At 45.4% G+C, this 25,989-nt stretch overlaps 2 protein-coding genes across 7 annotated transcripts in view; one reads left to right on the top strand and one right to left on the bottom strand.

Annotated features, from left to right (window-relative positions):
• Positions 1-358: 358 nt before the first annotated feature.
• On the top strand, positions 359-16,717 carry PRKAR1A (protein kinase cAMP-dependent type I regulatory subunit alpha). 2 transcript variants are annotated; one of them, XM_029210705.1, is made up of 11 exons: positions 359-498; positions 3,654-3,833; positions 9,002-9,172; positions 9,990-10,081; positions 10,291-10,352; positions 11,178-11,224; positions 11,901-12,059; positions 13,475-13,535; positions 14,627-14,748; positions 15,670-15,751; positions 16,332-16,717. In XM_029210705.1, exons 2-11 carry the CDS (start codon positions 3,660-3,662, stop codon positions 16,502-16,504), a joined length of 1,143 nt encoding a protein of 380 aa, XP_029066538.1. In that variant the 5' UTR covers positions 359-498; positions 3,654-3,659; the 3' UTR covers positions 16,505-16,717. The 2 variants fall into 2 exon arrangements, with proteins under 2 accessions (XP_029066538.1, XP_029066537.1); XM_029210704.1 differs by lacking the exon at positions 359-498 and adding an exon at positions 673-901.
• A 1,045-nt stretch (positions 16,718-17,762) lies between these two features.
• The window catches only part of FAM20A (FAM20A golgi associated secretory pathway pseudokinase), a 50,874-nt gene continuing 42,647 nt past the window's right edge, over positions 17,763-25,989 (bottom strand). For 2 of the 5 annotated variants that reach the window (XM_029210703.1, XM_029210702.1), the window contains one exon: positions 22,980-25,643. In XM_029210703.1, the coding sequence (XP_029066536.1) occupies positions 24,992-25,643 (652 nt within the window). In that variant the 3' untranslated portion in view covers positions 22,980-24,991. Of the gene's footprint in view, positions 25,644-25,989 lie in introns of all 5 variants that reach the window. The other 3 variants (XM_029210700.1, XR_003791815.1, XR_003791816.1) reach the window with 3 other exon arrangements.

Here is a 25,989-nt window from a genome sequence, read left to right as displayed (position 1 = left end):
TGGCCTCCACTGGCGACAGCACCCATGGAGGGGAGAGCGGCCCGGTTGGCCAAACAGACACTTGGCAGGGCTCGGATTTCCTGGACCGGATGGCGGCCCGGAGGCCGCGGCGCGGGCCGAGCACAGGATACGCGGCGGGCGTGCGCATCCAGGGATCCGCCCGCGCTCGGCCCCTGGCGCAGCTGCAGCGGATCCGCCACCTCCTCCGGGGCTTGGAAGCGGCAGGAATTCCCCCTCCCCGGCCCCGCGTCCCCCTCCAGCCCGGGCTACGGGGCGGAGTCGCCCACCTGTCATCCGAGACGCCCCACGTGGGTCGGCCTGGGTTGGGGGCGGGGGTTGAAGGCAGGGAGAAAAGGCGGAGGCGGCGGGGGAGGTGGGAGTGAGGGTGGGGAGAAGAGAGGAGAGGAGGAGAGAGGGGAGCTGCCCAAAGCCGCGCGGAGAGCGAGAGAAGAGCAGCAGAGAGAAAAAAGAGGACCTGTGGCGTCCAGACTGGAACAGGTAAGGGGCGGCAGGTGAACAGAGGAGGGAAGCCTCGGGCTAGAGAGAGGAGAAGACCAGAGGCAAGCGCGAGGAGAGCTGCGGACGAGGGACAAGACAGGACGGAAAGAAGAGTAGAAGGGGGACCATTCTAGGCAGAGGAGGGGCGAGGGTCCTTCAACGAGCGGCGGCGGAGGACCCGGGGCCGCTGCCCCTTTAAGGTTGCCAAGGCAACGGGTCTGGCCAGAGCGAGGCGCATTGACGTCAGCAGCCGGGCACTGATTGGCTGCGGCGCGGCCGTTTCCGGTGGAGCCGCCGAGGAGCAGCTGTAGCCGAGTGGATTCGGGCTGGGAGGGAAGCGTTGAGGTAGCTCCGCCGGCCGCCGCCTCGACCGCAGTCCGAACCCGCCGCCGCCCGCCCGCAGGTGAGAGGCCTCGGCGGGGGCCCCCGCGCGCCCAGCTTTGCCGCCAGCCGCCCGTTTGGAGGCGCCGGGCCGATCCAAGATGGCGTCGCGGGGAGCGACCTGCGGGGGACGGCCGCACCCCCTGCGCCTCCCGGCTCGGCGCCTCCAGAGGGCCCCCCGCGGGCCTAGCTCCCTGGCCCGGGTCTGCGCCCCCCAGACCCCCGGGGCCCGCTCCGGCCGCCCCGCCCCTGCGGCCTCCCCGCTCGCCCTCCCGCGTCTCCTGAAGGACGGTGGCGAGATGTCCCCGGAATCCGCCATCGCCCCCCGGCCTTTCCGGCTGCTCCGGGGACCCGGCAGTCCTTGTTTTCCTCCCTCCGGCCTCTCCCGCGGGCGCTTCCCCTTCCTTTCCGGGATTGTCGCCCCGCCCCCGCGGTGGTCGTCGCCCGGCCGCTCCGTGGCTTTCTGTCCCCTCTTCCCTGCCCCCCTTTCCCGGTCCCCGCCCCCCAGGTCTCCCCTTGGCCTTCCGACCAGAGCGGGTTGCAGGATGGGCCTCCCTTCCTCTCGTGGCCGTGACTGTGGCCTAAGTGGAGTGAAGGGCACTTCCGTGTCCTTGCCCCCGAAACGTGCGCGGTACCTGTGACCCGCCCCCCTCCCCCGGCAGCTCAGTGTAGGTGCGACGCCGAACGGCGTCACCGCCGGAGGGATGCCCGAGAGATGGGTCTTCTCGGTGCTCCGAGGATGACCTCCAGGAAGGGCTCCTGGCTGGTCTGAGGGTCTGCGGCCTGAATCAGCGAGTTTCTCAAGGTGTCTGGCATAGCGCCTCGCATGTGATCCCTTTGAAACGGAATTGTGTCACAACCGACTTTATGAAAGAAAGAATCTCAGTGTTTTCTTAGGAGGAGAGGCAATGCAGTGTACGTTTTGCAGCAGTTAAATAATTGGGGGCGGGGGGAGCTAAATTGTTATGCTTTTACAACCAAGCGCGAGGACGGACTTAATCTAGGTGTATTCGATTAAAAAAATAAGACCGTGAAATACGGATATTCTGGGGTTCACACGGTGACCTGACTGCGCCAGTCCTGGGGCATTTATGTTAATATGCTACCTTATTTCCAGTGTCTTCCTTTCGGTGTTTTAAATACATTGTTGCAAACAACAAACCAGTCTCACGTTTAGCCCCAGTTCTCTCATTTCTACCACAGACCTGATCTTCGAATGATTTCTCTGATCCGTTGAATACATGTATTGATATTCCTGAGATGGATCTGAATGTTTTGAAGCATAAAAAGATCTGATTGATCATTGTTCTCGGTGGCTTTCAGTACAGTATTTTTTCAAATGCAGAAAATCCTACTGAAGTGGATTCTCAGTTCATGTGGCTGTCTGAACTGGAAAAGGGGCTGGTGTAAATCTGTCCGAAAGTACCGTGTTTTTTGTGTGTTTGTTTTGTTTTTTGTGTTTGTATTAGAGTGTTTATTTCTGAATTAGCAGCATGAGTCTTTTTCTGTGGCCTCTTAGTTTACGTGCTTGTCAGGGAGCTACAGACTTTCTCATGGTCTGTTAATTAGTTTACTCGTTATTGACCCTTACCATGAAAGTTGTCAAAACAAGATGCCTAACAGCACGGTAGCTCTTTACTCGGGCTGATTCTTTCGCCTTTGAAACTTACAATGTCATCTCAGTGGTTTTGTGTGCATTATATTTGGGAAAGACCAACTAGCATTGAATTCAGTTGCAAAGTGGAGGAGACCTCACTTTTATCTTCTAATCTTAATTACTTAATAATTAGGAGTTGAAAGGAAAACAGCTTATGGCTCTTTTGTTAAATTAGTAAGCTTTTAATTCCAGGGTAAGGTTAGCTGCCCATTGTTACATTTGTTTATTTTACTTCACATCGAGGTAGTTTGAACCTTCTAAAATTCACTAAATGCAGTTTTATCTCTTGAGTCTTCATGTGAGTTTAAAACTTAATGTTTTAACACTTTCCTGTCCAGATGAATAAAATGGTTTCTTTCCTGTCCAAAATCTTTTATCGTTTACTTAGTAAGGTGTTTCTTTGTTTATGTGGGGATTTTTTTCTGTTAAGGATTTGCCCTCTTACTAGTGGGTAAGTGTGTTATCATCTAGAGCTGGAATCTGGTAAAAAGATTCTAGGATTAAAAGTTGCTTTTATAACTCGTCTGGGGTTTCTTTTGTGTTTTAAAAAATGTTGATTGTGCTAGTAGTTGGCTAACCAGAGCCTTTGCTCCAGTGGTTTGCTGGGTGAGATTAGGACACTCCCCTGGGATCCGGGTTACGAATAGGGAATGTCAGATGTTCTTTCTTGTGCTTTCTTGCTTTCACTTAGAGCTGACTTGTGTGCCCTTATAATTCTCTGTCCCATTTGCCATGTACACACTTTGCACGGCATCATGATTTCTTTTGTAGGAGGAGAACTGAATGAAATTCCCTTAAGGGCCTGACTCCTCAGCACCCCGCCTCTGCCGGGGATAAGTGGCTCATACTTCCAACGGAGAGCTGAGGTTCTTCTCACTGTGGCTGCCTGCAGAGCCTAGATCCTGTGCAGCAGGACCTCAGTGAAACACTACTTTGAGGGAATGCTATTTCTGTACATACTTGACTCCCTAGCCCTCACCTCCCTGTTTAAAAAAAAATCTACTTAGAAAGAAATCCTTGTGAATCAGTTGCCTAGTGAATTTGTTAGGTCTAAGGCCAAATTGACATTTGCTCTTTGTAAACAGTTTTCACAGGCATCTGTGTGTTTTCCCCATAGTGAGCCATGGCGTCTGGCAGCACCGCCAGTGAGGAGGAGCGCAGCCTCCGGGAATGCGAGCTCTACGTGCAGAAGCACAACATCCAGGCCCTGCTCAAGGACTCCATCGTGCAGTTGTGCACCGCGCGGCCCGAGAGGCCCATGGCATTCCTCAGGGAATACTTTGAGAGGTTGGAGAAGGTAAAAATAAATGGGGCGGAGCATGAGATGACCCTGACGATTGTTAAAGGGGATGCTGTAGAGTGTCGCTGATTTGTACCTTTTGGAAGAAAAGGAATTCTGACCAAATCATAATCTATAATTATCATCATCTAAAATAGAACTTCAGAAAAGAAATGTAGTTAACGCACTTGAAGTGATTTTTAACTTTGTCATCAGTAGAATTTATCAAAACCAATCTGTATGCTAAGTTTACTTGGCTAACAGGTTTTCGTCTTCCAAACACAGTTCCTTGTAACTGTTTTAATTAGTACATAAAACTGACTAAATGAAATAACTGACTAGGTACAGTTGATCAGAAGTAGTACGGCAGAAACTAACACAACATTGTAAATCAGCTATACTCCAGTAAAAATTTTTTAAAAAGTAGTATAGCAGTGGTACTGTTGTACCACTGAAGTGAGAAATTCTACAGTACTTGAAAGCATTTAATGCTTTTTTCTTCAGCAAAGCAAGTGAACTTATAAGTTTTATCCCACCTTTTGAAATCACTGTAATGAAACAGTTGAGTCTAGCCTTGGACTGATATTTCAGAAACTCTGAATTAGTGAAGTGTGTTTTACTGTAGAATATGTCTCAGGTGAATCGACTCTAGAACAGAGAGATCAAGATTGATGGTTGTCAAAATTTTACTTTACAGCTCTGGTCAGGACTTGTTTCCTCTTGAAAAAAAATTAGTGCAGTTTTTAGTCGTTGTTGTTCATCCTCATTCTGTGTATGTCAGTGGGACCTAAGCGTGTGGTGTGTGCTTTTCTAAGCAAAATGATCATTTTTCATCAAGGTCGATGCTTCAGTTCACTTCCCTCAAAAAATGATGAATGAGAAAGTTTGGATTGTTAAATGTTTTGAGTAGTTTGTTTGATTTGCTTCTGAAATTCAGCGAGATAAATTTACAGGTTTTCTTAAGCATATTGAAGTTTTGATGTGGTTCATAATTGTGAACCAGTTGGGAGGCATTTTCTTAGGTATATGATTGTTAATTATCTAATTGTATTGCAGAAATATTTGTAATATATCCCACTGGTTTGGACAGTTTCTTAACCAGCATAATTTACTAGTAAAAGAGTCTGTTTTACTAGTGTTTAAAAAATGTGTGGGTGGCTCAGTGATCAGGAATTTTCTACTGTTTTCTTGAAAAGCTGTTTGTTGAAATTGGTGTCTAGTACCGTGATTAGACTAATCAAAAACAACAACAGGGGCTTCCCTGGTGGCGCAGTGGTTGGGAGTCCGCCTGCCGATGCAGGGGACGCGGGTTCGTGCCCCGGTCCAGGAAGATCCCACATGCCGCAGAGCGGCTGGGCCCGTGAGCCATGGCCGCTGAGCCTGCGCGTCCGGAGCCTGTGCTCCGCAACGGGAGAGGCCACAGCAGTGAGAGGCCCGCGTACCGCAAAAACAACAACAACAACAAAAAAAAATTAACCAGTCCCAATGAATGTAGCCTTGCTGTCTTGGAATTGTGGTAGAAAGTCTGGTTTTCTCTTATTTCAGCAGTTTCCTGATAGTGAAATACTGTAGCGCCAGGCTGCTGTGGGCCTTCCCTGTTTTGAAGTGAAGTGTGTTTCTGGAGACCTGATTCTGAAATTGGTCACTGTAAGGTGATCCCTCTTCTTCTCTTTGGACATCAATAGAAGCCATCTGATGAGGGGATGAGGTTGGTGAGGCGTGAAGGGTGTGTCTTTTTATAGGGAGTGTTGAGTGTGTGGTGCTCGTTTCAGAGCCTGTGCTCGTAGCCCTGTTTCAGCACGGAGCAAGGGGAGAGCAAGAAATGATTAAAGTAGCTTCCTTGCACGCGGGCTTTTTTAATTTAATGTGTGTTGGCTTCTTTGCCTTTTAATAAGAGTCACAGCTTAACACTTTTTCTTATAATTCAAGGATCTTTGTTCACTTGCATACATTCCTTTAGCCAGGGTTGAATGTAAATATCTGGACTTTCAAGTAACTAGGTTTTCAACTTTTCAACAGGTCATTGTTCTGTGCATTAGGTGTTAGGTTATATGTGTGAAAATATGGTCACGCTCTTGTCATCTCTTTCCCTGTGTTAACCAGGGGTCACGTTTCTGGTACCCTCAACTGCTCAATAAGAAATGCACCAAAGAACTCCATTGAAAGCTTCTGCGTTTTATTTCAGACTGTTACCTGTAATTTGAATCCTCTTTTCTGCATATATTTATTAGAACCTCCCTGTCTGATAGATCAGAGGAATTTTAATAGCTCCGACCATGGAGTGTCTTCTGTGTGCCAGGTACCGTGTGAGCACTTTACATACATACATACATACTCATTATTTCAGATGTGTGAGGTTGGTGATTATCACCATTTTACAGAGGTAGCAGGTAAAACTAAGAGAAATCAAGTAACTTGGCTGTGGTCATACGGGGTAGTAGCTTTATGTTGTAGTACCATACGACCCCCAAATTTCATTCGTTTACTACAGAAGTCCTCATTTCTTGGTCATGTGCAGCTCTTGTGGGCTCAGCCCATCTTCTCTTCTTGGCTCCATGTGTCTTGTTCTGGGGTTGAGTGGAAGGAGCTGCTCCCAAGGCCGAGAGGGATCGGATGCTGCAGGGGCCAGAGTCAGATCTTACAAGAGGACATGCTGTGGCAAAACAAGCCACTTACCCAGCCCCAAGTCCGTGGGACGGGGACGTTTACTTCACCTACAGGGAAGCATGGAATGGCAGGGGCAGGGAGGGGACAAATAGTGATTGTTGAAAGCATATTAAGTAAGCGGTGGGCACAGCATCGGAGCTTAATACTCTAGGATGTGTTGACAGTAAGTGGACTGGGAGGGGCTCTTTTGTCTGTTTTTGTTTTAATAAGTGAGAGAACTGAGGAGGGAGGAGACTGACCGAAGGATGAACGACAACAGCAAGAAAAAGGACGTAAAAATGTATAATAGAAGTCAGTGATCTCAGTAATGGCTCTGACTCACCAGGATTAGGTTCTAGCTGATTGCTATTGAAGATGAAAACCCATGGAACAGTGTTAAAATCAAAATGCTTTTGGTACTTCAAAATTGTCTTAAAAATTCAGTTAGATAGAAGACAGTTCCAAATGAGATATTACTTGTGAAACTTTCCATGAAATTTTTGTGAAATATCAGTGACAGATTTTGGGGTAGAATTTGTGTTTTCATTTATACTCTTGAACTTTAGACTTTGGGGGAGACTTGAGTTTTAAAGTTCTCTGTTAATATGGAATGGGAAAACCTTACCTGTTTACTGGAATTACCGGAATGAAAATGAAGTGGGTTTTCTTTAAAAATGTATTTTTTAAAAAAATGGTTGTATATTTGCACATGGTTCAAAATTCTGCAGGTACAAAAGGATATGACAATAAAAAGTCTTTTTCCCACTTCGTTGTCTTCCTAGAGTGCAGGAAGATACTGTGTTCCAGGGATAATGTATGGGCACTTACAAATTCATATCCAGCATGTGCATGGTATTCCATTGTATGGATGTACTACAGTTTATTTAATCTCCATGTTGACGACCATTTTGGTGGTTTCCAGTGTTTTACTATTAAAAGCAATGATATAATAAATAACCTTGTATATCTGTCATTTCACACACACGCATATTTTAGAATAGATTCCTGGCAGTAGACTTACTGGATTATTTGGTCAACAGGTAAGTGCATTTGTAACTAAATATGCAAATATATTAAAGTTGGTTTTGTTATAGGCTTTTCTTACTGTGTTTTTAATTGAAAATTAGAAAATCTAGAGAAATGAGAAAAATAAAGCCAATTCCTCCCTCCAAAAAATAAAAATCAAACATGAGTCTATAATAGAGATAAACACTATTAATGCCTTGATTGTTATCGTTCTAGACTTTCCTTGCTGCGTTTATATGTTCTTTTATTTGTCTTGATGCCAAATGCAGAGCTGAGTACCCTGCAGGAGAAAAAGTAGGCAGCTCCTTAGTTTCTTTTTTATTAAAAAATTTTCAGAAATAGTAAATGCTGAGTTCATTTAGAATTTGAAAGACGGCTTAGAAAAATAATGGAGGGTGAGTCAGATGAATGAGAATGTAAATAGCTCACCATTCTTGGCTTTTTTCATTCTGATTTTACGTCCGGGCATAACTCATTCTTTACTGAAGACCTGAGAGGAATTTCTTTTTAAGGCCCTAGATCTGAAAAATAAGAACGTTAAGTAGTTGACATCAGTTTTAAACGGATTGGTTTAATAAGTTTTTAAAAGCGGGTAGACTTTTTTTTGTTTTAACTTCAAGTGTCAACCCTGACCATAAAGAATGCATCCAGCTCTGTCAGGAGAAGTATTGTTACATCCGATCTTAGTTAAATTCTAGGTTACCATCACATTTCATTATTTGTTTATACCTGAGACTCCAGCTACAATATGAGCTCCACAGGCTCAGGGCTCTCTCCTATCGGTGTTTTGTTTTTTTTTTAATAAATTTATTTATTTATGGCAGCGTTGGGTCTTCGTTGCTGTGCGTGGGCTTCTCATTGCGGTGGCTTCTGTTGTCGCAGAGCACGGGCTCTAGGCGTGCGGGCTTCAGTGGCTGTGGCTCGAAGGCTCTAGGGCACAGGCTCAGTAGTTGTGGCGCGCGGGCTTAGTTGCTCCGCGGTATGTGGGATCTTCCCGGACCAGGGCTCGAACCTGTGTTTCCTGCATTGTGTTTCCTGAATTAATGGAGTAGCAGTAATCTAGACATTCTTCTATGACTTTGCTGTGCCTGAGTGATTATTCCGAGATGGCATTCTTGGGCGGGGCAGGGATCTCACACTGATTTCCCAGCCTTTTGTTTTGCAGTTCATTACTGTTGAGTGCATTACAAATCATTGTCGGTATATTATCATAATGAGTATATAATTTTTTATTTGCATGTTACGTGCCCTGTACCAGTGGCTTTTGTTCATTAATAAATATAGCATCTGTTACCCTCTGAGAAACAGTGAAGTCTTTCCAGAGTATTTCTTTTCAAGCTTGACTCTCCATTTTTTCCCCCATTTGTAATTGACCTTTGCCCCTTAACTTTCAGCTTGGTAATAGAGGGAGAGATTTGAAGTGACTGAGAAGGACCGTCATTGGAGTATGAGAATACCAGCTGAAGAATGCCATGCTGAAGGGTCTCATTTTATAAACTTATAATCTTTTTCAGGAGGAGGCAAAACAGATCCAGACTCTGCAGAAAGCGAGCTCTCGTGCAGACTCGAGGGAGGATGAAATCTCTCCTCCTCCACCCAACCCAGCAGTAAAGGGCCGGAGGCGACGAGGTGCCATCAGTGCCGAGGTCTACACGGAGGAAGATGCTGCATCCTACGTGAGGAAGGTAGTTTTGATATCTGAACACTGAGGACGTGGTTTTGGGACCCACGTGGTAGTCATCCAGTCTTCTTTGATGAATGCGTGCACTGTTTTGAGTAGTAAAACACAAACAGGATGGATTGTACTCCATCCTATACAGTTCCTGGGTACTTGGGGAACAGGTTTCTGTAACAGCATGCCATCAGAGGAAATAACTAACAGTAATTATGAAACAGTGCATAAGTGAGTTTTGGGGGTTTTCGTTTGCATGTTGTTGTTTCGCAGTAGAAGAGCAGGCAGTACTCCTTTTTCTCTTGAATCATGGTGTCAGTTTCTTGACATCCTGTAATTCATGTTGTGGCTTTCAAGCTTTTACCCTACAAGCGTCATTTGTCTCAGTTGGCTCTTAGAGCCAGTCTGCCATTTCGAGTTACGCTGTTAGCCTGAAGGGGGAAGAGAATTGTGCTTGCAAGAGGTTGTGAGACTAACAGTACCTGATCACAGTTTAGAAAATGACCAGTTGTCATAAAATGCTTAGTTTTGCCTCACTAATCACCTCGGGCAAGGTGATTTTGGTTTGTTCCTTTAGTTGTTGACTAGGAACCAAATACTAGCCTTTAAACACAGGCCTAGATGTAGGCAGAGGGGATTATTGAGTCAATATTTGTTGAGAACTTCGTGGATCAAAGACAGTGTGAGAGTGTTGTGTTGAAAATATTTAACTCAAAGCAGCCTTGTTTAAATACCGTAATGTAGCTTGACATTTCATTGTAATTTAGGTTGCAAACATGAAGTGGTCTTGGTTTATGGAATCGTCATTTTGACTTTCTGTTCTTTCTTAGGTTATACCAAAAGATTATAAGACAATGGCTGCTTTAGCCAAAGCCATTGAAAAGAATGTACTGTTTTCACATCTTGATGATAATGAGAGAAGGTAGGTACAGGTACTTTGTTATACTATTTTTCCAGTACAGGTGGTGTCCCAAATAGTCTCATCACTGTCGCACGTTTTAAGGCTCTTAGTAATTGTTCACCTGATAACAACCCAGGCTGAAAATCCGGGAGCTTTAATTCTAAGGTTAATGTTTGAAATCCACAGAAGCAGCACATGAAATGTAACGCGAGGCCTTCTCTTCCTTGCAGTGATATTTTTGATGCCATGTTTCCGGTTTCCTTTATTGCTGGAGAGACTGTTATTCAGCAAGGTAAGGGTGGCTGCTTTTATGGCACGCACTATTATTATTGAAGTTGTTTTCCTCTTTAAGCCCACGATTTTCCTTCTGTTATACTACTAGATTTTCTTATTTCTTTTAATTAAAATCTTCTGAGCTAAAAGGCACACTTTGCCTAAGGGACTAATATTTCCCTAACATCTGATATAGTTTTGTTTATGGTAACTGTTAGAGGGAATTCATGCATTTTAACTTTGTATGGAATTCCAGGACCACACATATTTCACATATCCTTTATATTGCTTATTAACCACTTACAAAGTAAAATAAAGTAGAAAATAAGCAAAACACTTCTATTCTTCATCATCTAGCCCGTCTCTTTGTAAGGTTCTGTGCCTTCTACTGATTCTTACCTTTTTTGACCACATATAGTAACATGGATCTCATCTTTTGCTGTCCTCTCTTTCTTCCTTTCTTATTTACTCTCGATGTTTTCATGGGTCTTCATAATCCATATATTTTCTTGTTTAGTGACAGTCTGATATTTGTTGCTTACTATTTGAGTTGTTTCTTGTTTTGTTATAGATGATGTAGCCTTTAATGTCTTTGTACACACAAGTGGCTTTTTTTTTTTTTTCCAGAGGCATTCTTTGCCACGAGATGACTAAAAACTCAGTTTTATGACTTCTAAAATAAATGGCTGGACTTTTTTCTTGAAAGGTTCTGTTAATTTGTAATATACTCTTCTCTCACAGCACCTCTCTGACATAAGTTCATTATTTTACATTAATTTGGTTTGATTTGTGCTTCTTTAATTAATATGCTTCTAACTTTTTTTTTTGCTCTTCTCGCCTTTAGGTGATGAAGGGGATAACTTCTATGTGATTGATCAAGGAGAGATGGATGTAAGATTTAATAATTGCAAAAATATGTTGATAATCTTAAAAGTCAACTTGTTGATATTTATTGCTTCTAAGAGTTTCTGAAGGGCTATTACATCCTTGTATGTTCGATTCCTTTTGCCAAATATTTTACTGACACAGATACTTTCTAAAGGTAATTTCTTCAGCTAGACCTACAGTTCAGAACTTTTGCTAGATAAGTGGTTAAGGCGTGTGTGTGTGCTGTGGAATAAGACAGGTGTCAGGGAGAGTCTAGACCGGTCGTGAGCTGGGAGACTGGGTACAGCTTTCTTGGCTCTGGAAGTCTTGTTGCTCCCATAAGATTATTAGAAAACTCGGTACCTCCTGCAGGTAAAATGCTTGCCTAGCACCATGCCTGGCACAGTGCTCTGTAAATACATGTGGTTAATATTAATGCTTAGTTCACTTTTTTTGCCCTGGTCATCCTTACAGAGGACCTTTTTCTTATCAGATAATTAAACTAGGTAAATTACAGACACTCTGAACTTACTTAACTCATTGTCAGAAGTCAGCTGTTTTGCTCCATTGTGTACCGAAAATGTAACACATTTTATTTTTTAAAACAAAGTTCAGGATTCTTACCTCTTAAAAAGGTTTGCAGGTTTTTAATACTTACGTATTTGTCTATGTAGAAAAAAACAATGCTTTTGTATTTTAGGTCTATGTCAACAATGAGTGGGCAACCAGTGTTGGGGAAGGAGGGAGCTTTGGGGAACTTGCTTTGATTTATGGAACACCTAGAGCAGCCACTGTCAAGGCAAAGACAAATGTGAAATTGTGGGGTATCGACCGAGACAGCTATAGAAGAATCCTTATGGTAAGATACATGGGTTTTGGAGTGTGGCTCACAATCCAGGCTGTGTAACTAATGTTTAAATAGTATCACCACATTAAAATGAGAATATTTTTTACTTTTAATGATTGAATCCTTGTATTAAGCCCAACTTAGCATTATTCATTATACCGTTTGAGACAGTGATCTTTTAGAACAAAACTTTGGCCAGAAATAACATGGGAAACAAATGTGGTGTGTATGCAGTGGTCAGCTTATGTTTGGGAATCTCTCCACTTGTCAGTCAGTGCATCTTCCCTTAGCTGATCTTTACACATTACAGTTGGCCTGAGAGGTGCTGCTTCCGGGTGCATGACGTTATTGAAGGCCACTCAGAAGCCATCAGCTTCTCTAAACGGAAAGGAGGTTAGCAGTGATGCAGGTTTCATGTCCCCTCTCACTGTAAAGGAATAAACGAAGTAATAAAACCATTGGAATGTTCTGCTGATGTAATTAGACTATATGAGAACTTTCTGACAAATTTATGGAGTAGCTTGGGTGTTTAAGTCCCAGTAAATGGCATTAGTCATCTTAAATGGCTTTCTTAAATTTGTGTATTACATGTCTGGCTGTTTGACAGTACGTGGTTGGACGTACTTAGAAAATTTTCTGTACTGGGGGATGGAGATATGTATATCTATTGTGTATATACTTGTATATGTATATGTATATGTAATAGATACATATTATATAATAAATATTAAATACATACTTAGAAAATTTTCTGTACTGGGGGATGGAGATAATGTATATCTATTATGTATATACTTATGTAATAGATACATATTATATAATAAATATTAAATAATATAAATACATATTATACATATATATTTATAAGTATATAAATTGCCAAGGCAATTTACTGTGTAAGGGATGTTTATTATAGAGGAACTGTGTGTTTCCCCTTTCTGTCCCCCAGATGTATTTAGCAAACCTTGCAGATAAGACATTTTGGGTTAGTTTGGGGTTACGGCACTTTTTTTTTGTCAGGGTGGGATGTTGTTTCTGTGGTAGCAGTTGTATTTCCTTCCTTCTGTGGAGGATCAGGGTTGTGGAAAAGGACCCTGGGCTGGAAATATATTCAACTGTAGTCACATATATTACTTGGGTTTTTGTGTTTTTGTTTTGTTTTTTTGGAGAACTGATTGTTTGCTTTTTTGACACTTCACTAATTTGTGAATTCTTTGGGCATATACCTGGTGGTTCTTTTAGGAGCAAGTTACTAAGAGCTTTTGATTGAACTGAACAGAGGGCTTACCATCTTCAACAGGAAGAAACCAGTCATGTATCAAGCAGCAGTAGCAAGCTTTGACTTCTCTGTTGTTGTTCATTTACTTGAAACAGTATTTCTTACTCCACAGCATTATGTGAATTACACTTTCTTTTTTCATTTATAGGGAAGCACACTGAGAAAGCGCAAGATGTATGAGGAGTTTCTTAGTAAAGTGTCTATTTTAGGTAAGTTTTGGAAGATTGCACGGAGAATTGTTATATTGAAGTGTTAGTAATGCTTAAGGAAACTGATTGTATTTCATAAAGATTACTCCAGTTATCAACTTTTTCTTTTTTTAATGGTTAACAAAAACCACATGGAATGCAGAGTTGAAGTGTGACTAAATTAAAAGTAATTTTAAAGTGTGTTTAATTCGCTAGTATATGACAGACCTCTAAATTAGAAATAAGTGTTACTTATTCCTCCTGGAGAGACAGAAAGACTGGAAGTGCTCTCCTGAGTGTGGACTTTCACAGTTATTCCCCCTGGGACTTGTTTCTCTGTTGCTCCATCAGTGAGTTTATTGGTTCAGGAAAGTGAGTATTTCCAAGAATGCATTTCCTCTGTAGAAAGAATAGGTGTCATTAGCTTGCTTTCTCTGAAAAAATGCTAGAAGTGTGGGGAAATTTAGAGTAAAGTAGGTAATTGGAGGCATTTCTACATATTTTGTTATGTGGACTTAGAGATATTATTACAAGCTGTTCTTCATTGGGAGGGGAAATGGCGATTTTTATAAGGTAATATAGTCTTGAGTCATTGCTTTGTTATAGTGAATTGACTTTTTTGCCCTTATTTGTCCTTTCTCTGAAATGGTTACATTTGTTTAGTGTCTTGGGTGTTAGTTTGGCCTTTGGGAACAAAAATTATTTTCTAGTTACTCTTGTTGGTTTTGTAAATAAATTCTACTGAGGATTTAAATTGATACATTATTTCTCTGAATCTCTGGAATTATTACTTTTGGGTCCTGTAATTGTAGGTTCGATTTGCATTGATGGCAATCTTTAGGAATACTTAACGATTACATTTTTCTTATCCCTGTACCATCGGATGCAGTTGGTATAGGTTAACCTGGCCACTTGGCTACTGAAAGAAAGCTCTAGGGTCATCTGTAAGTAACAGGAGGATCTTGGTGAGACGAGAGGTAGTTGAAGACAGGTGCCGTGTTGGATTAGAGCCACTACTAGGGTATTTTGGTTGACTTCTTTATACCTTTTGTTTTGAGATTTTTAGCAATACCAAATAATGCAGAGAAATTCTTTTGATTCCTGCCTTTTAGAATCTCTGGACAAGTGGGAGCGTCTCACGGTAGCTGATGCGTTGGAACCAGTGCAGTTTGAAGACGGGCAGAAGATTGTGGTGCAGGGGGAGCCGGGAGATGAGTTCTTCATTATTTTAGAGGTAAAGACGGGGCAGCACCGGGCGGGGAATAGGGGACACCAGTTCTCATTTACAGCTACCGTTCTTAAGATAAACAGTTTTATTTAAAAATTATCGTTCCCTTTGAAATGTCGTTGTTTGGTTTTCGGCCAGGCCACCACATTTTAAATGAGGGCTTTGCGTGAAGTAATAGCCGAATTCTGACCTACTCGAATTAATTCTCCTCACAGAAGCCAAACAGAACTCAGCCATTTAGCACACAGGCTGTGATGTACTGCACCGTTCTTGTTAAAATCATGCATTTGGGCTAATTTGGCAAACAGGATCAAAGGCAGGTATTTAAATTCTAAATGTTACCATGTTTTATATCGTCACAATCCATGGAAATGTATAGCAGATACTCTTGCCAGCCAAGGAGATCCACAGAGCAGATTCGCTGTGAATGTGGCTCAGTAGATGCTAATCGGTGTTGTTTAAACCAGGGGTTGAGGAAGTCTTTCTGTAAAGGGCCAGACAGTAAGTAATTTAGGCATTTATGAGCCATAGTGTTTCTGTTGCAGACTCAACTCTTGTCATAGTGGGGAAGCAGCCATGGACAGTATCTAAATGAATTGGTGTATTGTTCCAATAAAATTTTATTTATAAAAGCAGTGAGCTTGGATTTGGCCCTCCTTCTACAGTTTGCTAACCTGAGTCTGAACCCTCGAAGTACCTCAGCGTGATGAGAAGTACCTCCTAGCAGGAACTGCTGGGGTAAATAAGCATCAAGCCTGTAGTGACTCTTCAATTACCGTTTATCACGTGAACACAGGATTTGAAATAACTGCTGAGTCTTTTTTTTTTTTTTTTTTGCAGAGTAGCTAAAATTGCACAGGATATTTAAAATGCCACCCAGGATCTGAAAGTATTAATGTGTTTTGCTTTTTGGTGATTTTGTTATAGGGTTCAGCTGCTGTGCTACAGCGTCGTTCAGAAAATGAAGAATTTGTTGAAGTGGGAAGATTGGGGCCTTCTGATTATTTTGGTATGTGGATTTCCTCACAATAAACACATAGTTTCTGTAAGTCACTTCTCAGTGAGCTATCACAGTCTTTCATAATCTTGCCTTTTCTTCTCCTGAATTTTATTTTTTTATTTTTATTTATTTATTTATTTATTTTTTGCTGTATGCGGGCCTCTCACTGTTGTGGCCTCTCCCGCCGCGGAGCACAGGCTCCAGACGCGCAGGCTCAGCGGCCATGGCTCACGGGCCCAGCCGCTCCGCGGCATGTGGGATCTTCCCGGACCGGGGCACAAACCCGTGTCCCCTGCATCGGCAGGCGGGCTCTCAACCACTGCGCCACCGGGGAAGCCCTGAATTTTATTTTTTATTTTAGTTTTCGGCTCTCAGAGAAGTAGTGTGAGATTTTGACCTCGACTCAGTTAATAATTAAGTTATTGATTGTCTCATATCTGTCAGTTGGTTTTTTCCTGAGGTGCAGATGTAGTGTGGCCTGTACTGAGTTACTAGGAGGAAAAATACGGGTTTTCTTTTCCCTGGAGGGCGCCCCTCAGAAGACGTTTCTGAGGGAGCTAGCCCACCCTCAGCCCTTTCCCTCCTGCAGGCGAAATCGCGCTGCTCATGAATCGTCCTCGCGCTGCCACCGTGGTTGCCCGTGGCCCGCTGAAGTGCGTCAAGCTGGACCGCCCGAGGTTTGAACGTGTTCTTGGCCCGTGCTCGGACATCCTCAAACGGAACATCCAGCAGTACAACAGTTTTGTGTCCCTGTCCGTCTGAAACCTGCTTCCCGTGCCTCCCTTCCGCCTCTCCCTGTCCAGGCTTCCCCACGCAGACTGCTCTCTGGCCCCTCTTTGCAGCGCCACGTGGCCAGTGGCATCGCAGCTTCTTGTCGGTTTCTGTTAAAAGTTGCTCTTATTGCACCATTTTTATTTTGGAGCATTAACTGAGTGCTCATACACAGTTAAATAAATAGAAAGAGTTCTGTGGAGACTTGGCTGTTCCTGCTTCTCTGTGCAGTGTTAGTGTTCACCCTGGGCCGCGCGTGCCATGCTTTCTGGTGAGGGCAGACCCTGCGCCACATGAGTTACCGTAGAGTCATGATGTAACCGTGCAAGATTGCCTTCCAAGTGACAGAAGTTTCCTGTTGCCATAAGCAGATTCTAGACTGTGGCCATATATGCTGTATTTTGTAGAATAAACGATTTCTCATTAAGCTCTGAGGATTAGGAAAAACAGATATAGAAAAATCTTAGTATAGTAGAAAGACATCTGCCTGTATTTAAACTAGTTTAAGGGTGAAAAAATGCCCATTTTTGCTAATTATCAGGTGGAAATGATCTGTTCAGTTCTTTTTCTTTTCTTTTTAACAAGAATTTTTATTTGTCAGGCGACTTTGCCTGGTTTTGTTTATATCTTGTTCTCAGTGTGTCCTCTCCAGTTCTAAAATATGTTGAGGAGTGGCTGTCTATACCTACCTGCCTTTTAAGGTCACACCAAGTCATAAGCTGCAAACATTGGGTAAAGACTGCACTGCATCGGCCTCAGCTCACAGACCGATCACACCTTCACTTACCCAGCTGGTGCCAGATGGTGACCATCACACGCTGAGTTGAGAAGAAGAATTTGAGGTCTGCACTCTGGTTGCTAACTTAGAGCTTTGGGTTAATGTGTATCCTTCAGTTGAGTCCAGGATAATAATCTCTTACGCTCTTTAAGCACTGATTCCAGGAGATTGGATTTACTGGGAAAAGACAGACTAAATGTCGTAAGCGAAAAATGGAGGTGGGATTGCTAAAGGGAGAAGTGGCAGGTGGACAAAGCTCAGTGTTGGGAGCTCTGCCCCACTCCGTTCACTGGGGCAGGAGATTTGGGAAGAAGTGTTTTACTTTGCTTTAACCTTTCCTCCCCTATTTACGTCAACTAGAATTTATGGTGGGTTGCGGGGTGGGGTGGGATGTGTTTGTGTTTCATATTGGTCTAAAAGGCCATCCTACTGAAAAGTTCTGCTTTCCTATCTACCACCGTATTTCTCTGGCAAACTTTTTTGTGTAAACGAGTGTTTTGAGTCTTAACTTTATTTCAGTATTTTCCAGCCTTATCAAGGTTATGTGTTGTTACATTATTCCATGTGCACCAATGATACCCAACTGTTTATTTTTATTATTGTTATTTTTTGAAACAAAATTTCACAGTTCCATAATGTAGGCATTTTTATTTGCATTGTGATTTATATAGTATATAGGGTTATATTGGGGGTGACTGCAAGCATTTTTTCCATCTGTGTGCATCTGGCTCTGATTTTTAATCCCCTCTCCTTCCCCTTTCCCAGGTAATTTAAATTGGTCATGGTAAATTTTTTTCATAGATTTGAACAGCTTTTGGGTTGTTACTAAGTTTGGAGTATAAATCTGGGAAAGAGATTTTATTTACATTTTAGTGTGGGATAGAAAGCCACCTTATTTCAAATTTTTTATTTTTCAAAATAATCTTTACTAAATGAGGATTTTCTGGTCTGTATTTTGTGTTTAGCTTTTTATATTTAAAAGATTAAAAATAAAAATTATGTTATTAGCTTAAAGCTTGATTTGATCTTTGTTTAAATGCCAAAACTGTACTTAACTAAATTATTTAGAATGCCATAAGTTTGCAGAGTTTCATATATGTATATAATCATGCTCATGTGTATGTTCAGATTCATAACAGTGATTTCTAAATGAGTTTTGTTCTTAAATCATTTGGCTTTGCTGTTTACTCCCTTTTGTAATTTTTAATCTAAGAAAATTTAAGTCTGAATTTTAAAATGATCACATTTAAAGCCTTATCTTTGTGCAGTCTATGTGAGAAATCACGATTGGCATCATTTGTCTCAGTGGATATTCAGGGCTTTAGAAGTCATTATTTCTGGGCTTGGTAAGTGGATTTATGAGCTCCACTGCTCTAGAAAGCGTAGATGGCCAAAGGACCATTTTGTATTGTTTCCTGGTCACTAGTCTGATTATACTGTGTGTGCTAATATACCCTCTTCTTTTTGTTATAGATTGTCTTAATGGTAGGTCAAGTAATAAAAAAGATTAAATAATTTAATTCTCTAACGAATCAGTTTTTCTTCCCTTTCTCCTTTGCTTCTCTTCTTCCTCTCCCCCCCACCCCCGAAGCTGCTAATCCGGTGGGCATGAGTGCAAATCGAAAGTGAATTAGGGGATCGGTGTTTTGAAACAATAATGTGTTTGTTTTCAGTGTTTTCCAATTCAGTTTGTCAAAGAATGAATCTAAAAACCTTTCTTTAAGGGTAATTGAGGTGTAGCAGATCTGTACTGAGCAATGGAAGGAAAACAATAAATCAGAGGTCAAAGATTTCCTTTTTATTGAGGGTAGACTGGTTCTCTGGCTTCGGAACTTTCCCACGCTTAATGGGGGATGTCATTTCTAGGTCAGCATACTCTTTGGTTTAAATTTAATATGTGCATTCATATATTTAGGTATGCTTCTATATTTCGCATACATACAAAGTCATTTCTAACATTTCTCATTTCTGAGGCGGGGACGATTAAATTGAATTCATTAGCATATTGGAATTAATTCATTTACATCCAGTGAAGTTGGAGATAATGTTGTATTGCCCAGAACACTGCTTAAGCTGTGCTACTTTGTAACACATGCACTTTGTCCAGATTCAGTAATCCCCTCCCTCAACCTGCTGGAGTTGGAACCTTTTGAGTCACAACAGAATATAACTGAAGAACATTTTCCTGGGTTGACTGTACTACTGGTTGTAGTTTAATTTTCCCTCTAAAACACTGGCTTATATGAAATCCCTTTTTGTATTTTAATGACTTAAATATTGACAGTGTAAAATTGAAGTAGTACGATGTTAGTTTTCTTAATATTGCTTTCTCTCCAACCACAGATGAACAGCTGAACCCTTTTTGTATTTTTGTTAGGCCCTGGCAGTGTACTTCTAGATGGGCTAAAACAACATGGAGAAGCAGTGTGTTGATCACCATCATAATAGCCATCAGGAAAGACTGTGGAGAGAACATAAAAGGGAGAATGGTAAATCTCTCCCTTCTTACCCTAAGGAGTTTCACACAGCAGTCAGTGTTACTGTGTGCGTTATAAAGTTAAAATTTGTGGACTGACAGAAGTCCAGAGCTGTGACTGCATCTTGATGCTGCCTAAAAACCCAAGCCACTAATGAGCAGAATTTTTTCGTTTTGCGAAAGCTCTCTGCCAGTGTAGCTTAAGTAGCTTTGTGGTTTTCTAAGTCACCACTAGATGGAGGGCTTTTTATCATCTTTGTTAGCCTCAAAGTCAGTTACAGTCGGTCCTCGTTGTTCACGGATGCTATATTTGCGAACTTTGCAAATTTGCGTACTTGCTGAAATTCATTTGTAACCCCCAAATCAGTACTCCCGGCACTGTCACAGTCATTCCCAGACTTGAGTGGAGAGGGGCCCGCGTCTCCCGACACACGAGTGCCTGGCGGAGGTCAGACCAGGCACACTCTGCCTTCTAGTTTCAGCTGGGATCAGATGCCCTTGTTTTGGTCTATTTAGTGCCACTTTTTTGCATTTTTGTACTTCCTGTTGGTGATTTCTCTATTTAAAGTGGCCCCCAGAGGAGTGCTCGTGTCCTGGTTGGGGGTCCCGAGGGTGAGATGGCTGTGGTGGGTCTCTAGAGGGGTACGTGTTAGCCAGCTTCTCTCAGGCGTGAGCGGCAGCGCCGTTGGCCGAGCTCAGTGTTCATGAAGCAACAGTGGATACTAACTGAGGTGTCTTCAACACACCGTAACACAGGAATCAAGATTGTGTATTGGTAGGTTGACAGGAATGTCACCAGAGGCTCTCACAGGAACCTATAGCCCTGTATCGCTTCTAGGGGAAGGCGGCTGTCTCCGCTGATTCCATGTCCTTGGTGACTCATCAACCATAAAACTACCACAGATAAGAGAATCAACTACCCTTTTTACCGTCTTCAGACTCAGATTGTCCTCCTGACTTTGGGGGAGGCTAAGTGAGTTCCTCCAGACGGCTTTCTCCACCAGCTCGTGGGCTGTCGGTTCCCTTTCATTTTTTAGTTTGCTGTCAGTAGTACTGACAGGAAAACACGAAAAGTTCTTAACATAGAGACAGGAGAGTTTTTATGTCATGGAAAATTGAACAGTGGTCCAAAATGAGCGTGCTGGAAGAACTTGATAGATCTAAGACTGGGGTCTTTTGTTTTCTGGTATTTTTGACAAATGGTAGAGGCTTAATTTTGGTATTAGTGAAAAAATAATGGATGGGTGAATGATGAAATATCTAGGTACGCGACATACTGTGGTCAAACTCAGTTCTCTTACTCTCAGTCTGTAAAGTACGCCAGCATTTTTATTGTAGGCCATCTGAAAACTAGTCCGTTGTCATGGAAGAGGCCGGGTCGAGGTGGAGCTGGGCCTGCCTTCCTGAGCCTCTGCAGTTTGGAAGTTCAGACCATTTTGTGCTATAGTCTCTGAACACCTTCGCCTGAATATTCTCCTCTCGCTCCGCTGTGTGTGATTACCTGGCTCCCCCTCCAAGAGGAAACGCAGGCTTGAAGTAGAAGAAACCATCTGTGAAGTGGGAGGCCTTGAGCAGCAGTAGGGACGCCTCAGTAACACGAGGCTCTGGGATTGAGGTTCCTCTACTGAAGACTGGTTTTCGTTTTAAAGCCAACAAATACAACTGCGTGAATTGGGTGAGATGCTGTTGAGTTTTGCGTTACAGTGGAAAGAACGCTTTGGGATAGTTTTGAATCATTAAGTTGCGTGATTTTAGTTAACCTTCCTGAGCCTTAGTTTTCTTGGAGGTACACTGGGGGTCAGGGATCCTGTCTGTTGGGGAGGATTGGAAGCCTGCGTCTGACTTTCGCACGTGGAGAACGTGCTCCGTGAATGGAAGTGGTATCACTATCACGGGGACGTAGGTTCGGGGCAGCGTACCAGTGACGGGGGCAGCCGGGCTGGGCCGGAAGCGCCCCCGTCTCTGGGCACACGGCAGACGTCTTGGATGACGTCTAGAGGCGTCTTGACCTCATACCCGCTTTAGCGACAGCTTCTTCCCACCCCACTCGTACTGGTATTTGTGCCTCTGGCCTGTACCAGAAAAGCTGAGCGGATGAAATCAGCCGTTTTTACTTGCTGAGTGATTAATGTGAATACACGCCTATCCTGTGTGTTTTCATGGATTGTTGAATAAGAAACAGTCTCCTGTTCAGACAGGAGCAGGTCAGCAGGGAGGAGGCTGAAGGGACAGGAAACCCCTGAGATGCCCACTTTTGAGGGAGGCTTGGAAAGTAAACTTGACTTAGTGTTTTGAGTGAGCAGAGGGGAGTGGCATCCAGAGTGCCAGGCTTCTCCAGACAGCCCTGCTGCGCTTGGGCACGGGTGGGGGACAATTCCTGAACCTGAGGGGAGGAGGACTCACCGGTGGGCTCGGGTCGGCCCTGACTGTGCTTCAGGGCCACCCTCGCCTTGCCTTCTATTGTTGCTGGATGCCAGCTTTGACAGCCTTGATGTTATTTCAGTTGACGTTTACTCTTCGGATTGAAATATCCCTTTGCTGATACTCTGAGCAAATCCCTGTGTTATTTTCACCTCTTGTAATAACACTTCTGAGAAATTACTTTAGGACCAGTCAGTAGGGATTATTGTGTTCAGGCTGGGCCACAGTGTTTAGAATATGAATAGAAAGTGTGCAGACTACTTTGAACCAGTTGGAGTTACCAGATTTAGGGTTGTTTTTGGGGGTCTGCTTGTGAGATGCCAGATGTTTATTAATCTGGATCAGGAATTATCCTTGTAGATGTAATAAAGATCTGGGGGTGTCCATCTGATGTCCCGTAATTTTATTTGTTACAGTTAATGCTCTCTGCTGGGAGCCAGGCTTCCAGGCCGGCCCGTGTCCAGATTTCCCAGTGGGCTTAGCAGGTGGTCTGTGGCCTTGAAGCCGAGCTTCTGGGGAGATGGGGAGCCAGGGCAGTGCTCCAAGGAGGAAAGTGCAGTGGGTCCCACTTCTTTTGCTCTTTTGGAATCATCCCAGTGCCCTGCCTGCTTCGTGAGCTCCTGACCCAGGCCCCAGCCTGGCTGGGGCCTGCGAGGACACTGTGGTCCACACCCCAGAGTCCACCGCGGGCTCCAGGCGTAGTTCCCGAGGTTGGACTCGTCCAGCCCCTAGCTGGGGCCGGAGTCTGGGGCCGACTGTCCCGTGGGGCCGTTGGCCACGACGCTGTGCTCTCCGTGGGCCTCTATGCAGCCCTGCACGGTCCTGAGGACAGTCTGGAGCCTGCGATCCAGGGCGAGGAGGTGCGGCTCTGTGAGCACAGGCGTGAGCTGGTCTTCCAGCAGCGACTCCCTCATTACGTCGCTGAGTCTGTAGTCGGCTTGGGCCAGCAGCTGCAGGTGCGAGAGTGTTTTCCTTTTTATTCTGGAAGGACAAAGTCAGGGGACCAAGTAAGTAAACGTAAAGAAAGAAACTTCTCGAACTTACTTCCTTCCCCGCCGACAGTGGTGGGGGCTGACGTCTGGAGAGCCTTCGCCCCCAGTGTCTTCTCAGGCACGTCTTAATGCAAACCCGGTAAGAAGGGAATGGATGAAGGGTGACAGCTATAGGACCTGGCGGTCCTTGGCCCAGTCGTCCCGCCAAGCACCTGCTGCTCCTCGGGGAATCCGGACAGAAGCGCTGTGTAATAATGACTTCTCAAGGAAATTGAAAGCTAACGAGAGAAGTTGCCAGCAGGTGAAATGATGGAGATGTTTGCCGTCTCAGAGGCTGCGGGTACCGCCGGGCTCCAAGTTGTTTCTGCTCGACTTTGTAATTCTGATTTCTCTGTGTCAGATTCTAAAATCAGGGATGGAAATGGGGTAGGGCCAACCTTGCCTTTAGGATTTTGATTTCTTTTTATGTGGGAATGTGACCTGGACTCAGATGTGTAAGCAGCTTAGGTGTCCAGGCATTGTCATACACAACTCCTGCCTTTCCTACTCAGGAGGAGAGGAAGTGGGTAGGGAGGGAGGCACACGTAAGTTACTCCAAGAAGTGGAGAAAGAAAGTTCAGGCTCTGCCCTGAGTTTTCCAGCTGGAAATAGACACCGTTTTGCTATGTGTGGGCCACGTATTTCTAATTAGCTCCGGACACTGCAGCTGAGCAGGTGGACGATCTTGACCAGCTCGGCTGAAACACCAGAGAGGTGTAGAGGCAGGGCAGAGATTCTCTGGAGAAATGCTGGCCAGGCAGAGGCCTGAGGACTTCCTTTAATCTGACATGAGTTTATGGGACTTCAGTCAGGATTTTGCGTAGCTGGTGATCAGGCAGTAATACCTATGAGCTCACGTGAGTGCGGGGCGCAGCAGAGGTCTGGTTAGTCCTGTCAGAGGCCGCCGTCGGGCTCTTCGAAAAGTGAGGGATGATCTGAGTGTGTTATTAAAGCGGGCGACCGAGAGGTTTTAAAAGGTTAGATCCTAAGTCATCTGCTGAGAGATGAAGGTGTGAGAAGTGCTGGGGACAGTTCTGTGGTTGTAGCACAAGGAATGAGGTTGTTCCTGTCATTCTACCCACCCACATCCTCGGCCAGTGAAAACTGATGACCTGCGCAGCTTGGTGGCAAGCAGGACGAAGTGTCACAGTTGTGACCCGTCCCTGAACGGAAAGCTCACCGGCAGCACTGGGAGAGTGGCGAGAGGATGGAGATTTCGTCGTGGGAGTGCCGTCCAAACCTGCAGGGAGGAGAGACAGGCTTTCACGGGGGCACGGGGTGTGTGTGTGGGGGGCAGGCACCACCTCCCGCCTCAGTGCTTCCTCCTGCCTCCCCCTCTGCCGTTTTTGAATCCCAGCTTGGGGTAAAATGCCAGGGATCACGGCCGCTGCCTCTCCAGCCCTTCTCCGTCAGGTCACAAGAGCCTCTGTCCACAGCTGGCAAAAGCAAGCATCCGTTCGTTCATTTATGCACCGGCCGCACAGGGCCAAGGCCGAGCACGACGGTGATGCGCTGGGTCTCCGGGAGGGGACCGTGGGCGAGTTACAGAAAACGTGGATCTGCTTCCTAGCGCTCTTAGGCTGGAGGAGAGTCAGACGGTACTCAGCAAAGATCAAGAGCAGAGGAAACGGGGCCAGGAGGGCCCGGAGGGGGCGGGACGCGACCGTGGAGGCCCTGGCTCGGGCCCTGCTGCCCCCGGGGCCGCTGCACAGCGGTGCCGCCGCCGGAGAAGGGCCGTGGGGACGCTCACCCCCTGGCGTTGTCGAGGTGAATCAGGAACCCGTCGTCCCCAAATTTGGTGAACGTCTCGTAGTGGTGCCGGTCCATGTTTCCTGTGGAGGAGGGGAGGCGTGGGCGCGGGCTCCCGCCCTGTGAGACCCCGCGGGGCTCGGAGGCCTGCGGGCTGCCCAGAGGCCGGAGTCGGAACCCGGGCCGCCAGCTGTTGCGCCCCCAGGTGGCCGGTGGAATCGCGGAGGGGGCAGGAGGGAGCCAGGCAGGCGGGCAGAGCCGGTGTGAGCTGCTGTCCCGTCGGGGGCTTTTCCCACCCGCGCCGGCGCCCCTGCGCTGCTCAGGCGCGGCTCCGGGCCGACTCCCAGGGCGCACAGCGGCCTTCCTGCCGAGCCTTCCGTTCCCGGGGCCGCGCCGCTGCGCCCGCTGTGCGCCTCCCCGCAGCCCCCTAGCAGGAGGGCAGCCCGCTCACTCCTGTCCCCGGGGCCTCTACCACTTGGAGCCCGTGGATGGCGCGAGGTTATGGAGGCCGGGTGGCCCAGGCCGCAGGGTCCCCGCCCGGCCGGGCCCCGCGGGCAGCACCCACCCGTCAGGAAGTCGAAGATGGCCATGTCGATGATGTTGAGGAGGCGGCCGCTGCTGCTGTGCGGGTAGACCTGCTTCACCGTGTCGCAGTAAAGAGGGTTGACTTCCCACCTGAGGGGAGAACAGGGCCTGGGCTGCAGAAGCCCGGACGGCAAGGTGTCCGACCCGCATCCATGCCCCCCGGTCCTGCCCGGGCCGCTGGCGGCAGGCGCCCCCACGAGGACCTGGGCAAGGACCCGCGGGACCGGCAGACGCCCTGGGTGAGAAGGGGTGGGGCCCTTTCTCCGCGCGTTTCCGAGCATCGCCTGGCTGGGCGCCGTACTGCCCGTGTGCCGGGAGGGCACCCGCTCCCTCTGCGGCCCCTCGCCCAGCCTCTCGGGCGCTTGCCCTCCGGTCTCCCGAGCCGCTCGCAGCCCCCCTGCCAGCCATCCTCTGCCATTCCTCTGCCACGTGGGCT

This window comes from Monodon monoceros, unplaced genomic scaffold (assembly GCF_005190385.1).
Source record: "Monodon monoceros isolate NGI ecotype Baffin Bay Population unplaced genomic scaffold, NGI_Narwhal_1 Super_Scaffold_9, whole genome shotgun sequence".
Classification (NCBI taxonomy): domain Eukaryota; kingdom Metazoa; phylum Chordata; class Mammalia; order Artiodactyla; family Monodontidae; genus Monodon; species Monodon monoceros.
This window is presented reverse-complemented; position numbering and strand designations above follow the sequence as displayed.